The following is a 14,895-nucleotide window of genomic DNA, read 5'->3' as shown; positions in this document are numbered from 1 at the left end:
TGGTACTCTTTCTCAGTATCTCCTAGCTCAGAAGTTATAAACTATTAGCCTACAAACATATTTAGTACACAATGAGGTAACCAGAAAATGTCTTTTAAAATTCTGAATTCATTGCCAGCATTTAAAAATCATAATATTTCTTATGGAAATATTTCCAGGTCACCTTTTTTTGAAAGTGGGAGGGGAGGGAGGTCTATCAACATCAAGTCCCCTTTGTATTCCTCTATAAGATGAGTTGGACTACAGCATACCCTTTAAAAGAAATACTACTAGAGAAAGTTATTTGCTCCAGAGAGAGGCCTAGAAAATACTGTAGGCTTTGCCAGGAGGCAAAATTAAGGATAAGGTACTGATATGTAACCATTTAAAAATATACAAATCACCTGTAATCCCAGCGCTTTGAGAGACTGAGGCAGGAAGATCACTTGAGCCCAAGAGTTTGAGGCTGCAGTGAGCTATGATGGCTCCACTGCACTCCAGCATGCGAGACAAAGTGAGACCCTGTCTCTTTAAAAAAAAAAAAGTATGTATATACATATACATACATATATGTATACACATGTGTGTGTCTGTGTGTGTGTGGATACACAAATACATATAAATAAACCAGTGGCTTGCAGACTATAAAATAACAGGGGTTAGCCAGATTTGTAAATCCCTGCTCTAGAGAACTTCTTCCTTATGTTAAAGAGTTATAGTTAACTAGTAGGGGCAGGGGAAGATTTTTTAAACTGTCAGCATTTTCACTTATATGTAAGTACTAAAGTAAATCAACACAAAATAAATGTAAGGAAGACATAACTATTAATTCAGATATTATAAATTAAGAGGCTGACAGAATTCAGTTTTTAAGAGAACAGATGTAAACAGTAAGTTTAATTGTCCATACTTACGGGGGGGAAAAGGGGATTACTAGGCAATTTAATATAAAGGGCACTATTTCAGGGGAATGACTTGGAAACCAGTCTTCTAAATTTGTATGCAGAGAGAGTTATTGATTAGACCCGCACTAAGATGATACTGTTGCATAGCCAGATTTGAGAACCAATGATTTGGAATGCTTAAGAACCACATATAAAATTATCTTCTAGAATTAAAATAGTTCAGAAATAGCTATTTAAACACGATCAGTGAAATGCTAATTATAAATAATTATGTCTTCATTTAAAACTACTGTCTAACGTTTCTATTAAGAAATGTTGGCTGGGCGCGGTGGCTCACGCATGTAATCTCAGCACTTTGGGAGACTGAGGCGGGTGGACCATGAGGTCAGGAGATCAAGACCAGCCTGGCCAAGATGGTGAAACCTGTCTCTACTAAAAATAAAAAAAATTAGCCAGGTGCGGTGGCAGGCGCCTGTAATCTCAGCTACTTGGGAGGCTGAGGCAGGAGAATCATTTGAACTCGGAGGGCGGGGGTTGCCGTAAGCCGAGATTGTGCCACTGCACGCCAGCCTAGGCGACAGAGTGAGACTCCGTCTCAAAAAAAAAAAGAAAGAAATGTTGGCCAGAAGTGATGGCTCACACCTGTAATCCCAACACTTTGGGAGGCTGAGGCAGATGGATTGATTGAGGTCAGGAATTCAAGACCAGCCTGGGCAAGACAGCAAAACTCTAGCTCTACAAAAAATATAAATATTAGCTGGGTGTGATGACACACGCTTGTAGTCAGAAAAGAAGGAAGGAGAAGGAGAAGGGGGGAGAAGGGGGGAGAACGGAGGAGAACGGAGGAGAAGGGGAAGAAGGGGAAGAAGAAAAGAAAGGAGAAGAAGAAAGGAGAAGAAGAAGAGAGAAGAAGAAGAAAGAAAGGAAGAAGAAGAAGAAGAAGAAGAAGAAGAAGAAGAAGAAGAAGAAGAAGAAGAAGAAGAAGAGGAAGAGGAAGAGGAAGAGGAAGAGGAAGAGGAAGAAGAAGAAGAAGAAGAAGAAGAAGAAGAAGAAGAAGAAGAAGAAGAAGAAGAAGAAAGAAGAAGAAGAAAGAAGAAAGAAGAAAGAAGAAGAAGAAGAAGAAGAAGAAGAAGAAGAAGAAGAAGAAGAAGAGGGAGAAGAAGAAGAAATAATGCCACCTCTCACCCCCTCCAAAGTGCTTGACAATCAGTACAATCAGTATAGCCTTGGTCCATGGGCAAAACAACACTAATGCCAGCAAGAGAGGAGAAGCGTCGGAGAGATAATCAGGCTGTTATTTTGAGATGAGCAGGTAGATTCTAAGTTGTTGGCTGGAGTTCATTCATTAAGACAAATGCCCCGAGGACAATCCTTTCCTAAATTCAGTTCCTGATGAATGTGGAAGCAATGGATAGGCACACTTCTTCAGAACAATGCCATAATCCAAATATTTAAAATATATTCAGATTGTTCCTGGTTAGTACAAATTAGTGACACTTTACTAAGTGGTATATTTCATTATTCAACTTTCTAAGTCTACCTACCACTTTATAGATTCACTAAAATCAAAAAGGAAAATAATTTTTTTAACCAATAAGGAATGTCTGAATAAGGGCTAGGTATTAGATGATACTAAGGAATTACTTATTTCATTAGTGATGATAATGATATAAGAGATCTGAAAAAATGTTGAGTTACAGATACATATTGAACTATTTATTGGGAAATGACAAGACATGGGATTTGCTTTAGAATAACTCAAGGAAAAAAGGAGAGAAGGGGGAAGAAATCAATGAAACAAAATTGGCAAAATACTGATAATTGTTGCAGATGCTGATGGGTTCTATGTGGCGATTTTAGAGGGGGAGAAAGTTTTTTTTTTAAAAAAGGACATATTAATAAATACATTCCAAAACAGAGCAAACGTATTTGATTTTAACATGTTCAGACAATTCTTTCTTTTTTTTTTTTTTTTTGAGATGGAGTCTCGCTCTGTTGCCCAGGATACCGTGCAGTGGCGTGGTCTCGGCTCACTGCAACCTCCACCTCCTAGGTTCAAGCGATTCTCCTGCCTCAGCCTCCAGAGTAGCTGGGATTACAGGTGTGCGCCCCCACACCCAGCTAATTCTTTTGTATTTTTAATAGAGACAGAGTTTTACCACGTTGGCCAGGCTGGTCTCGAACTCCTGACCTCAGGTGATCCGCCTGCTTTGGTCTCTCAAAGTGCTGGGATTACAAGTGTGAGCCACCATGCCTGGCCCAAACAAATACTTCTTAAGACAATAAATCAAGTTCCCACTTTTATTATAAAATAGCTAACAAATTAGCTGTTAGTCACAAGCCTGGGACAACATAACCAATCACCCCATGCAATACACTCACGCTGGACAAATCTGGGATACTGATGTCATCCACCTCGGAGACAACACTTCCCCTACGATTGGAGCGACTGAAATAATCAGCGGCAGATACCTTTCGGTCAGAAAAAATATGAGATGCTTTAAAAGTTAAGAAAAAAGAAAGAAAAAAATGAGAACATTGGCCAATTAGGGAAAGGTTTTTTAAAATTTTGATGTGTGATAAGGTATCAAGAAATAAAATGAGGAAACTGCTGCAATTAACCTACTCAAAAAAAAAAAAGAAAGAGAAAAGGGGTTCCTAAATGAAATCACAGCTCTACAATCAGCTTTTTTACTCATCTTAACTAGAGTCCTATGCTACAAAGAACATTTACTTCCTGAGGACCAGCAAATCTCTCATGTTTAAGATATTCATCACCCTGAACAGAGGCATTTCTAGGTCAGTATCTACATCTACTATAATTCTCAAAATTTATAATTCATTATAGCTATCAACTGTTAAGAATACACATGCTGAATATATATATGCTGAATGCAGAATTATTTGCAGGGTGTTTACTGCACCTTTCTCTGCACCTATTGCAGGGTTTTACTGCACCTATTGCAGGGTGTTTACTGCACCTTTCCTTTTTCCCCAAACACACCAGTTCTCCCTCACCTTAGGCCTTGGCACTGGCCTAGAACGCTCCCCTCCCAGCTCTTCAAGCAACTGGCTCCTCACATTTCAGGTCTCAGCTCAAAGGTCCGTTTCTCAGAGAAGCATCTCTAATCACCCCATCCAAAGGGTCACCCACACACATACTGACCCCCTCCATGTTCCCTATCACATTATCTGTTCTCTTCACAGTCCCTGATATTTCTTTCTTTTTGTTTCTTTACTAGCTTATTTTCCATCTTTCACGAGGATATAAACTTCATAAAGTCAGAAATCTAGTCTGGCTGGCTTAAAATAGTATTCCTAGCACTTAACACGGGACTTTTAATATAACAGGTACTCCACAAACATTTATTTAATTTTAAAATAAGTGATTTTTTTTTTACCTCATTCATCATCTATTCCTTACTTCAGCTGACTGTTTGCCTTGCTTTAAAATACTTCTCAAGAAAGGGAATTCAGAAGCCCATCCACAGAGATAAAACAGGCTTACAAGTATGAAGTTTTGCTAAGGACTGATACAATCAAGCAATGGTATTTTTATTCACAATAATAATAATAATGACTTGCATTTATAGATACTAATATTTATTGGCACCTATTTGAGAATTTTGATAGGTATTTTCTATATAGTATTCCATTTAATCCATATATTAAACCTACCTACAAAGATAGTATTAACATCCCCAATGTACAAATAAAGACACTGCCATTTACAAGTAGTAGAAGTGGATACAAGCCCAAGCATCATTATTTAAAGTCCCTGCCCTTTCCACTCCACTGTGTTCCAAGGTGTCTTTAGGTGTTGTGGCATATTATTTCTCCTTCAGTTGTGAGCGTGAGCATTAGTTGGTTTGCTAAGGAATTACAACTGCTTTAATTAAATAAATGAATGTATGGTAACAAATCTCTCCAACATTTAATGTTCCCCTTCTCTATGAAAACTCGGGTTTATAATCTTTCACATAACTCACGTTAAATGGCCTATTTTTCTTAAAGGAATTACAGCCTCTTATGCTCTTTATTCTAGCTCTAAGCTGACATACCATCCTGAACAATGTATTTTCCAAACCAATTTCTTAAATATAACAAAAATGTCATCGGTTTTCTGTAAAATTTCCAGCTTCATTAAAGAATAACCTGAAATTATATCATTTGTATTCTAACATAGCTATTTGTCGCCTCTACAATTATTATCCAATTGAATGTCTAAGACTAGAAGTTTTAAATTTTGTCATCAGCAATTCTTAAGTTCACAAGTCTTTTTTTTTTCTTTTGAGAGGCAGAGTCTCGCTCTGCTACCCATGCTGGAGTGCAGTGATGCAATCATAGCTCACTGCAGCCTCAAGCTCCTGGGCTCAAGCAATCCTCTCACCTCAGTCTCCCAAGTAGCTGGGATTATAAGCGTGAGCCACCCTGACTGGATTACAGGTCTTAACAGATGGATAAACATTGGTTAAATCTAAATACAACAATACAGAAAGCAATTAATGGTAACATGATTTGTAATCCATAGTTGTGAGTTTTATACAATATGGAAACATTAATTTTGCTGAAGAAATTTGTCTTTGGTGAACTGCACACACATGTATGTGCATAAAACAGCAACAAAGAATTAAAAGTAAAAACTTTTCAAATAAGGACTCACTCCTAAGAGATGTAAAAAGGCAAGTTATTAATGAAAGCTTACACAGCCCACAGAGAATATGTGTTCTCAATATGTTTTATAAGGCAAAATATTTATATAACTAAATTTGAGGAAAATGCTCCTTTTGTCAAACGCAAATTTCACTTTCCAACAGACTTCACGTGATCATGCATTGTTGTCATTTAAAACTCATCTTATTTCTTTGCATGCAAACCATGCTCACCACACTCTCCCTTCGTCCACGACTGGCACGATCAGAAGACACAATCCTTGCGGTGTCATCGTTGGTAAACTATAGATATTAAATGCAGATAATGAAAAAGATGCAATTTTCCTATGGTGTTACCTCATTATAAGTACATTAAGGAAGGTTTTGAGATGCAAACGAATAACTATATAAGCAGCATAATTGGTATAATATATTGTGCACTTTATATATTAATAAAAAAGCTGGTACAAGGCATAATAAACTGTTATTAAAAATCAGGAGACATTTCCAAAAAGCACAAATAAAGTAAAACCTTACATTTTATTTAAGTTAAACTAAAGAAAGCCAGGAGCGGTGGCTCACGCCTGTAATCCCAGCACTTTGGGAGGCCAAGGTGGGTGGATTGCTTGAGGTCAGGAGTTCAAGACGAACCTGACCAACATGGTGAAAACTCGTCTCTACTAAAAATACAAAAATTAGCCAGGGATGGTGGTGGGTGCCTGTAATACCAGCTACTCGGGAGGCTGAGGCAGGAGAATCGCTGGAACCCTGGAGGTGGAGGTTGCAGTGAGCCAAGATCGTGCCACTGCACTCCAGTCTGGGTGACAGAGCAAGACTCCATCTCAAAAAATTAAAGAAGGAGAGGTGCATAAGTAAGCCAATCAAAACCAGCTAGGGATTTCATACTTTTTAAACCTCTGGGCCCTTTGGGATTCTATCAGGGGTCAATAAATATACTTAATGTTTTTGTTTGAGAGAGAAAATAAAAGAATATTTTAAAGCGAAACAACGTAAGTCAATGATAGAAATTCCTACAACAAGGACAATGAAGTGATGGCTCTTATTTTCCTTTATTCATTCCTATGCAGCTAGTGGAGATGTTGCTAACATTACCCTACATGGCTCTGTCATCTTCTTGCTTTACCAGCCAAAGACTCATCTTCAGTATGTGTAGTTTATCTCCATTCTAATGTCACTAAGAAACCATTCTGGCATCACTAAAATTGTTATTCTAACCCCAACCTGCAAATGAAATAGGATCTAGCCAGCCTATAAGGACAAGATCCTACATTTGACTGAAAATATAAGCTGAGTACAGTAATACACCTGCAGTCCTAGCTACTCAGGAGGCTGAGGCAGGATGATTACTTGAGCCCAAGAGTTCAAACCTAGCAGGGGCCACATAGAAAGCTACCCTCTCTAAATAAAAATTAAAATTAGGCCAGGCACGGTGGCTCACGCCTGTAATCCCAGCACTTTGGGAGGCCGAGGTGGGTGGACCACCTGAGGTCACGAGTTTGAGACCAGCCTGGCCAACATGGTGAAACCCCGTTTAAAAAAAAAAAAAAAAATTAGCTAGGCGTGGTGGTGTGCCCCTGTAATCCCACCTACTCGGGAGGCTGAGGTGGGAGAATTGCTTGAACCTGGAAGGCAGAGGCTGCAGTGAGCCAAGATCACGCCACTGCACTCCAGAGCCTGGGCGACAGAGCGTGACCCTGTCTCAAAAGAAAAAAATATACATATTAAAATTTTAAAAATTATGTGTGTATGTGTATAAAATCAAATTTTATTTGCAAGGGACCACCGCACTCAGGAAACTAAAAATGCTACCAGGCCCAATAATTGCCAAGTGGAATTTTATTACAGGGTAGGTTAAAAGTAAACTTACTTCTTACGTGAAAAAGGTTCTTACCTTCTTAAACATCTCTGTGTAACTTCTGTTAAATATAGTAGCGGCATTTTTGAGCAGTGCCACTTGGAAATGGTAGAACTGAGACAAACATGTATGTAAAAGAAAACCCATATAGCTCACCTATTCCACTCTACAAATTAACCTTTGATGACCTTTAAAAAACTGCTTTAATTATTTCTCTAGTTTTGACATTATCAAGGATAACAAGGTATCTCATAAAGTCATCATTTGCCATTGGGAATGTAAATCAGTACAGTCCTTTTGGTAGACAACATGGTAATTTACATCATAATTTAAACGCATATCCTCTTTGACCCCATCATTTCATGATTCACAATTTACCTTGCAGATTTACCCATGTAAGTACACAAAAATATACTTGGATAAGAATGGTCATTGTATAAGTATCTATAGTAGCAAAAATATGACAATCTAATGTCCATCACAGGGAAATGACTTTTTTTTTTTTTTTTTTTTTTTTTGAGACGGAGTTTTGCTCTTGTTGCCCAGGCTGGAGTGCAATGGCGTGATCTTGGCTCACCGCAGCCTCCGCCTCCTGGGTTCAAGCAATTCTCCTGCCTCAGCCTCCCGAGTAGCTGGGATTACAGGCGTGTGCCACCACGCCCAGCTAATTGTGTATTTTTAGTAGAGGTGGGGTTTCACCATGTTGGTCAGGCTAGTCTCAAACGCCCGATCTCAGGTGATGTGCCCTCGGCCTCCCAAAGTGCTGGGATTACAGGTGTGAGCCACCACGCTCGGACGGGAAATGACTTTTAAAATGTATACTTATGCACTAAAGGAATATATTGCCATTAAAAAGAATGTGCTAATATGAAATTACCTCTAAGAGACATGAAGTGGAAAAACTAAGGGACACAGCTTACTTGTTTAAAATTTTTATCAAAAAAAGAAAGAATGAAATAAATTTATAGGTGCTGATACAGAAAGCTACTTTAAATAAAGAAAATATATTGAGGAGCAGTATGTAATATGAACCATTTGCACTCAAAATAAAGAGCACTCATATATGCATAAAATATCTCTGAAAGGTTACTGAAGAACAGAGATTACATTTGGGGAAGGAAAATGGGGAATTTTACTTTGAATTTTCCTTAACTAATATTATTTTTATAAATTTTAAAAAATACTCTAGAAAGATTTGGTAATTATAATTGTCCCGTTTTGTCTTTTGTATAACATTCAGCTTGTTTTATTTCTTCTCCTTTCACTGCACTGACAGAAGTGCTGGCAAGCAGGGAAATGGCTCAATGTGCAGAATGCAAAGATAGAAAGGAGAAACACAGGATAGTCAAGCTATACAATGAATTATCACCACTGAAAGACAAGAATTTCTATACAAATGAAAATTAAATATAAAAACTTTAAAAATTCTAATGGCACTGGTTAGAGACTCATTTAAGAAATTACATGCTAAGTCACATTTACAGAGAAATCACCAATTATTAGGACAAATTAGTGCTTGAGTTTATGTACTAAGGGAACACCTAATCCATGCACAACAAAGTGAATCACACCATTTCCTCAATATTCTAAACAGTGAGTACAGATTAACACAACAATCAAAAATTTCTACAAAGCATGCAGAAACTAGACAGCTCACCACTGGACTGCTTCGAGCTGAACTTATTCTTGATGAGTAATAACTGCATTCAGATGGCTATAAAGTTTCCAGGAAGAAAGGTTTTAAAACAATGATCACCTCATTATTCTAATGAGAATACATTAGGGACCATGGACCTAACTTGCCCCTGGTTCTCAAGATAAAGGTAACTGTTATTCAGTGGTGTACAACTCTACCTCATCCCCACCCTAAAGATCCACTAGCCCTTGGCTAGAGGGAGAGAAGAGGAAGGGGATGCCCTGAGAAGTGCTGCTCAAAACTTCTTCAGGAGGAACTAATGAACAAGAAAAGTGGTTTTTCTATGCATTTCCCTAATACTTGAAGTCATGATTTCCAGCAGGCATTTTATCACAGCTTGGGTGAGAGTCACAACTGGCTAGCTGAATGACTTGATCTCAGCTTAGAGAGTAATTCCAGGTCAGATTAAATGACTTTTTCTTTGTATATTTTTCTTTTTTTTAATTTTTGACTTTTTCTTTGAAAGTAAACTCTGCCCACCCACATTTCCCTCCTCTTCACCGCCTTCCCCTATTTAGACTTACAGTTCGAGAACCATAAGGGTTATATAATCCACCATTGTACAATGATGCCTAAGGAACAAAGGAAATATCACTTAGCTGTTTAGCATCAAGGTTGTTTTGAAAATGACTTAATGTTTTCACAATACTCAGTACCAAAAAAGTTTTGGAGAACGATATAAGTGTATAGCCTCCCAAAATGAAAACCCTGAAGGCGGTAATACTCATTTATATGCATAAATTGCTATCAACCTTACACTTCATTTTTTAAAAAACACCCCTGGTTACAGTATTTTCTTTCACCATCATGTTATGAAACTGGGAGAATTAACATGTATAAATTTATTTTCTCAAAAGAGGAAACAGAGCAGGAAAGGAAACTGAGGTACAAAGAGCATTTTGCCTACTATTACAATAAAATTAAGTTATAAAAACTCAGGATCCCAGTCCACTAGAACAGGCCACAACACAACAAACAGCTTGAAAGTAACAAATTCACAGCTCACACATTACACAGAGCTACTGCTTTTATTTTTCTAGTCAGCTTGCTTTATTAGATCCTAGTATCAGAGGCCAAGATCGTAACTGTCCCAAAGAAAAACAATATCCTTTCCATAAGCAGCCATCTCACAAAAGTATGTCAATGTGGTAGGACTCAAGCAAATCTATCTTCTCTAGATAAAAAAAAAACTGATTCTAAGCAAGGGCTACCAACAGCCCTCTGTGAAAGGAATATGCTCATTTTTAATACCCTAAAGTTGTATATTTTAAGCACAGGCAGCACATTCTGCAGTATACATGACATTAAAATCATGTGTTCTTAACTATTTTGGAGAAAAGCTGTCAAGCCATAGAGTTAGCACCATGACATTGACCCCACAAGCACTGCACACACTGGAAGAGGAAAATACAAACCAGACTGGCACTTCTCAGCAGACCAGAATTTGCAGTAGGAGAGGCCTAAGAAAAAAGTGCATTATTAAACCCCCAAAAAAGTAACTGGTAGCTCTGAAGGCAGAACATTCCTCAGAAAGTACTAACCCTGTCACTCTTATATGTTGCCAGAGGGTCACTGTACAGGGAAGAAGACTGCTAAGAGACAAAAGCAAAATAAATAAGCAAAAACAAAAACAAAGATGAATTGGTCTCACCATCATGAATGCAGAGGACTTAAGTTTATGATTTTATACTCCATAATTCATTAGCAATTCCTGAGTGTTTAAGGTAGTTAAGAAACACAAGAAATAAGAAAAACTTAAGTCAATAGAAATTGTTTTGAATATTAATTGTAAGGGATAAGAAAGAAACAGCTGAAACAGTTTTCTATAAATTATAAATATGTTTATGTCCCATTGGTCTCCGAGCATTATTGTTAGGATATGGAATGGCAAGTAAGAAAACACTGAGCGAAAGAGGGCCATGGCACCGGAGTGTGGCAAACAGTGGCCACATCCCACTCACCCAGTTCTTATGATATTTTCAGTGATTTTATGACCAACTCCTAACTGGCTTAGACTGATTTTTGGAGAACCAGATAAATAAGCTCCAAGTTATCTCTACAAACACTCTTTTCCAAACAGATTAGAAAACCTGTTCTTCAAAACAAGCCATGGACAAAGTGCCTTAGTCGAATTAGATAAATTGTACTAGTCAATGAATCCATGCACTAAAAGGACACAGCATGTTTTTAAAAGGAATTAAATCTTGCTTATCCTGATGTCATCTGAGGACATACTTTTCAAGTTCTTTTTCACCAAACCCAATCAGAGATGAAAAATAAGAGTACTTAAGTTGTGTGTGCAGGTTTTTTAAACAAAATTATTTTAAATGTACTGTGTGCCATACATTTAATGTGTCTTAAATGTATGATGTGTCAAATGCCTTTAAAAAACAAGAGATTCTAACATTAAATAATTACATTCTTCTCATGCCACGTGTAGTTTACATTTTTATATGTAAGCTTTTTTAAAAGGGTACCCACTCTGAAATATATGGATACCTACAACTTATTTTGAAACGTATCAAAAACTAAGATGAATTGATGGTTAGAGGGACAAATAGATAATTATGTGATAAAGGAAATATAATGAATTACATAATGTAAATGATAGATATGTGATGTTCACTGTATTATTCCTTGAACTTTTTTTGTACATTTAAACATCTTCATTTAAAAATGTTTTTAATGGTACTGATTTACAAACATGATGATTCAATACTTCCCGTTGTTTAAAGAGACTCCCACAGACTATATAAATTCAGTTACCAAAAACTAGTATATACGTAGCCATTTAGATTAGTTACAGCTAGTCAAAATGCAAAATGCGGAGATTAGAAATATGTTAAAAGTGAATCAAACACATAAAGCCAAAAAAGTTTAGACAAACCCGAGTGTAGTAGGCAGAGGTGGGTTTGCTATGTCTAAGACTGCTATAGTTTCTCTGGTCAAAGTAGAGGCCACTCTGCAAAAATCAAAATTAAACACATTTTTCTTAGGCTAAATGTTAATAACCTAACAACACACAGAGGCAAAACTGAACACAAAAAGGCAAAATATGATATTGCCAAATCCCTTCTTCTCCAAAATGTTTTTAAATCATCATACCACATTAAGTCAAAGTGACAATTATTTCAAGCCCTTAAAACAAAGACATTACTAAATTTTTAAATTTAGAAACAAGACAATAAACCTTCAGACAAAATGGAATGAAAACAATTTATTCTCATGCCATACTTAAGAAAGTCCCTGAACACTCCTGGACAACTGAATAATTACCAGTTTTACAATCCATCTGGCAAAGCCACAGAAGTTATTAAAGAGCTATGTATTTGGTTCCAAACATTTCCTAGTCCCATTACTTGTCAAAATAAACTGACAAATTTAATTACCAAAACAAAAGAGAGAGCACAATAAATATGGTTTGATCTAAAACACTTACGGCAGGTTCATTTATACAATGCACAAAATAAACAATAGTATACATTATAGCTAATTGAGGGAGAGAAAACCATCTATAAAATTCCCTTCCCAACTTCTCTAGCCATCTTTTTTACTCAAGGTTAAGCAAATTTAGGCAATCTCTGACTTAAAGACTCCATCAGTGTTGACAGTGGAGTTGAGGACACCCCTACTCCCACCCCATCCCTACCACCCCTAGCCCTGCCTTCCCCACCACTCCTCACTCCCCACTCACACCCTCAACTAGGCACTAAGGCTCACCTCTCCCCAGAGATCCCAAGACCCTGCCTTCCAGGGCCTCGCGTTAATGTCCTCCCCATTACATTCTCCCTTCTCTCCTCCCTTCTACCAACCAAAGCCTTCCAACCCTCTCCCCATCCAACCCATGGGAACCCTGAATTAGCGAAGAGTTGGAACTGCACTTCCTTTGCCAGTACTGTTGCAGCCTAACAGGAAATGGGTGTTCCCAATGTACCAAGTGGGCATTCTGGAGACATTATTTTCCTCACAGAAATTTGTTTAGCGGCCGGGCACTGTGGCTCATGCCTGTAATCCCAGCACTTCGGGAGGCTGAGGAGGGCGGATCACCTGGCCAACATGGCAAAACACCGTCTCTACAAAAATACAAAAATTAGCCAGGAATAGTGGCGCATGCCTGTAATCCCAGCTGCTTGGGAGGCTAAGGCAGGAGAATCGCTTGAACCTGGGAGGTGGAGGTTGCAGTGAGCCGAGATCGCGCCATGCACTCCAGCCTGGGAGACACAGCGAGACTCCATCTCAAAAAAAAAAAAAGAAAAGAAAAAAAAAAGAAAAAAGAAGTGTTGTTTCACAAAGTGACTAGAATAAAGAGTATATTAATTCTGTAGTTTAATTACATTATAGGTTAAAGAGTTTTCAGCAAGCTAGTACGGAAACTTTGCCATTACATATTTATTGTAGAAACTAGAAAATGCATTCCAAGTTCCCAAAACACAAACTTTTAGAATGAAACCTATTTGTGAGTTTAGTTACGGCCCATAATACCACAACTAAATCAATTCAAATTCCTAAAATAAGGATGAGAATCTTACTAAACCAATTCTTAAGGTATATTCCAAAGGACAATTCATAAATGAAAATACTTGTTAATGAGCTTCTTGTGATATAATACTAACTCTGGCTGCTGGGGTTTGCACATGTTAACACTAAAACTTGCAAATGAAAACAAAATTATTTTAAAATTTCTGATGAATCATGTTTCAGCAGATTATCAAGTTTCAATAATGTCCTAGTAGCACACCAAAGCAATCATAATCCTTAAGTTCCTAACAGTACTTCGTGAATTGTGATATGAGAGACAACAGAACTAACCAGTAGGTATTTATGAGAACCAGAAGACCTCTTCTTCATTCCATGAGAGTGACTGTAAGAATGATTCTGGAAGTAAATATTTCAAATTAACTTCAATGATTGCATAGCGAAGTTATGAAAATAATTTAATAAAATTCATCTTCAAATTATATACACAAAGGTCTATATGAGATACCCAATAGTTTACATGCAATTTATTTCCCAAAGGTTAGTAAACGATTCACTGCACTTTACTAGCTAGTCTACCTGGCCTCTTTACACATCTGCATTCCTCCCTCACCTCCCTCTGTGCCAAGCATCTGTGTGTCTGGCCAGCTAAAGAAAACTTGATTAGAACTAAGAGCCAGGCAGGATATTTGTGGAGACCTTCACACCATACTTGAGTCCCTCTGACTTTTTTTTCTTTTTCAATAGAAACAGGGTATTGCTCTGTCACCCAGACTGGGGTATAGTGGCACAATCATGACTCACTGCAGCCTAGAACTCCTAGACTCCTGCCACAGTCTCCTGAATAGGTAGGACCACAGGCATGTACCACTACACCCAGCTAATTTGGGGTTGGGGGGACAGGCAGAGACAATGTCTTGCTATGTTGTCCAGGATGGTCTTGAACTCTTGGCCTCAAGTGATCCTCCTGCCTCAACCTTCCAAAATGCTGGGATTACAGGCATGAGACACCACTCCTGGCTAAAGGGTATAGGTAACAAGATACTTCATTTCCTTCTATAGTCTTCCTTACCTAAAGGTCAAAAAGCAATCTTTTGGAACAATTAAAACAGGACTGAGAGAACAAAGAACATGACATTAAACTGTCCCAGACAGTACTCTTAACCCAAATTAGTGAATCCACAGTATGTAATGCTCAGGAGGAAAACAACCAACATGGTATGGATTGCCCAGCATACCATAAATGGTCACCTTATAAAAGGGTCCCTTGAAGACAGGACTGTCTCAATACCTAACTTTTCCTAGGAGTAC

General features: G+C 37.8%; 1 protein-coding gene across 15 annotated transcripts in view; it reads right to left on the bottom strand.

The window, feature by feature from the left end:
- LRRFIP2 (LRR binding FLII interacting protein 2) overlaps window positions 1-14,895 on the bottom strand; it is a 133,126-nt gene that overhangs the window by 50,706 nt on the left and 67,525 nt on the right. The window contains exons 10-17 of one of the 15 annotated variants that reach the window (XM_055283355.2): window positions 13,918-13,983; window positions 11,996-12,070; window positions 10,650-10,700; window positions 10,524-10,568; window positions 9,633-9,680; window positions 9,070-9,126; window positions 5,771-5,839; window positions 3,267-3,356 (exon numbers count right to left, since the gene is read on the bottom strand). The exons of 13 other annotated variants lie outside the window; for them this stretch is intronic. In XM_055283355.2, coding sequence (XP_055139330.1) covers window positions 3,267-3,356; window positions 5,771-5,839; window positions 9,070-9,126; window positions 9,633-9,680; window positions 10,524-10,568; window positions 10,650-10,700; window positions 11,996-12,070; window positions 13,918-13,983 — 501 coding nt within the window. The remainder of the gene's footprint in view (window positions 1-3,266; window positions 3,357-5,770; window positions 5,840-9,069; window positions 9,127-9,632; window positions 9,681-10,523; window positions 10,569-10,649; window positions 10,701-11,995; window positions 12,071-13,917; window positions 13,984-14,895) is intronic. One more of the 15 variants, XM_055283364.2, reaches the window with a different exon arrangement.

The sequence above is a fragment of the Symphalangus syndactylus genome, chromosome 1 (genome assembly GCF_028878055.3).
Source record: "Symphalangus syndactylus isolate Jambi chromosome 1, NHGRI_mSymSyn1-v2.1_pri, whole genome shotgun sequence".
Classification (NCBI taxonomy): Eukaryota; Metazoa; Chordata; class Mammalia; order Primates; family Hylobatidae; genus Symphalangus; species Symphalangus syndactylus.
The sequence above is the reverse complement of the archived record's forward strand: the minus strand, read 5'-3'. Positions and strand labels throughout refer to the sequence as shown.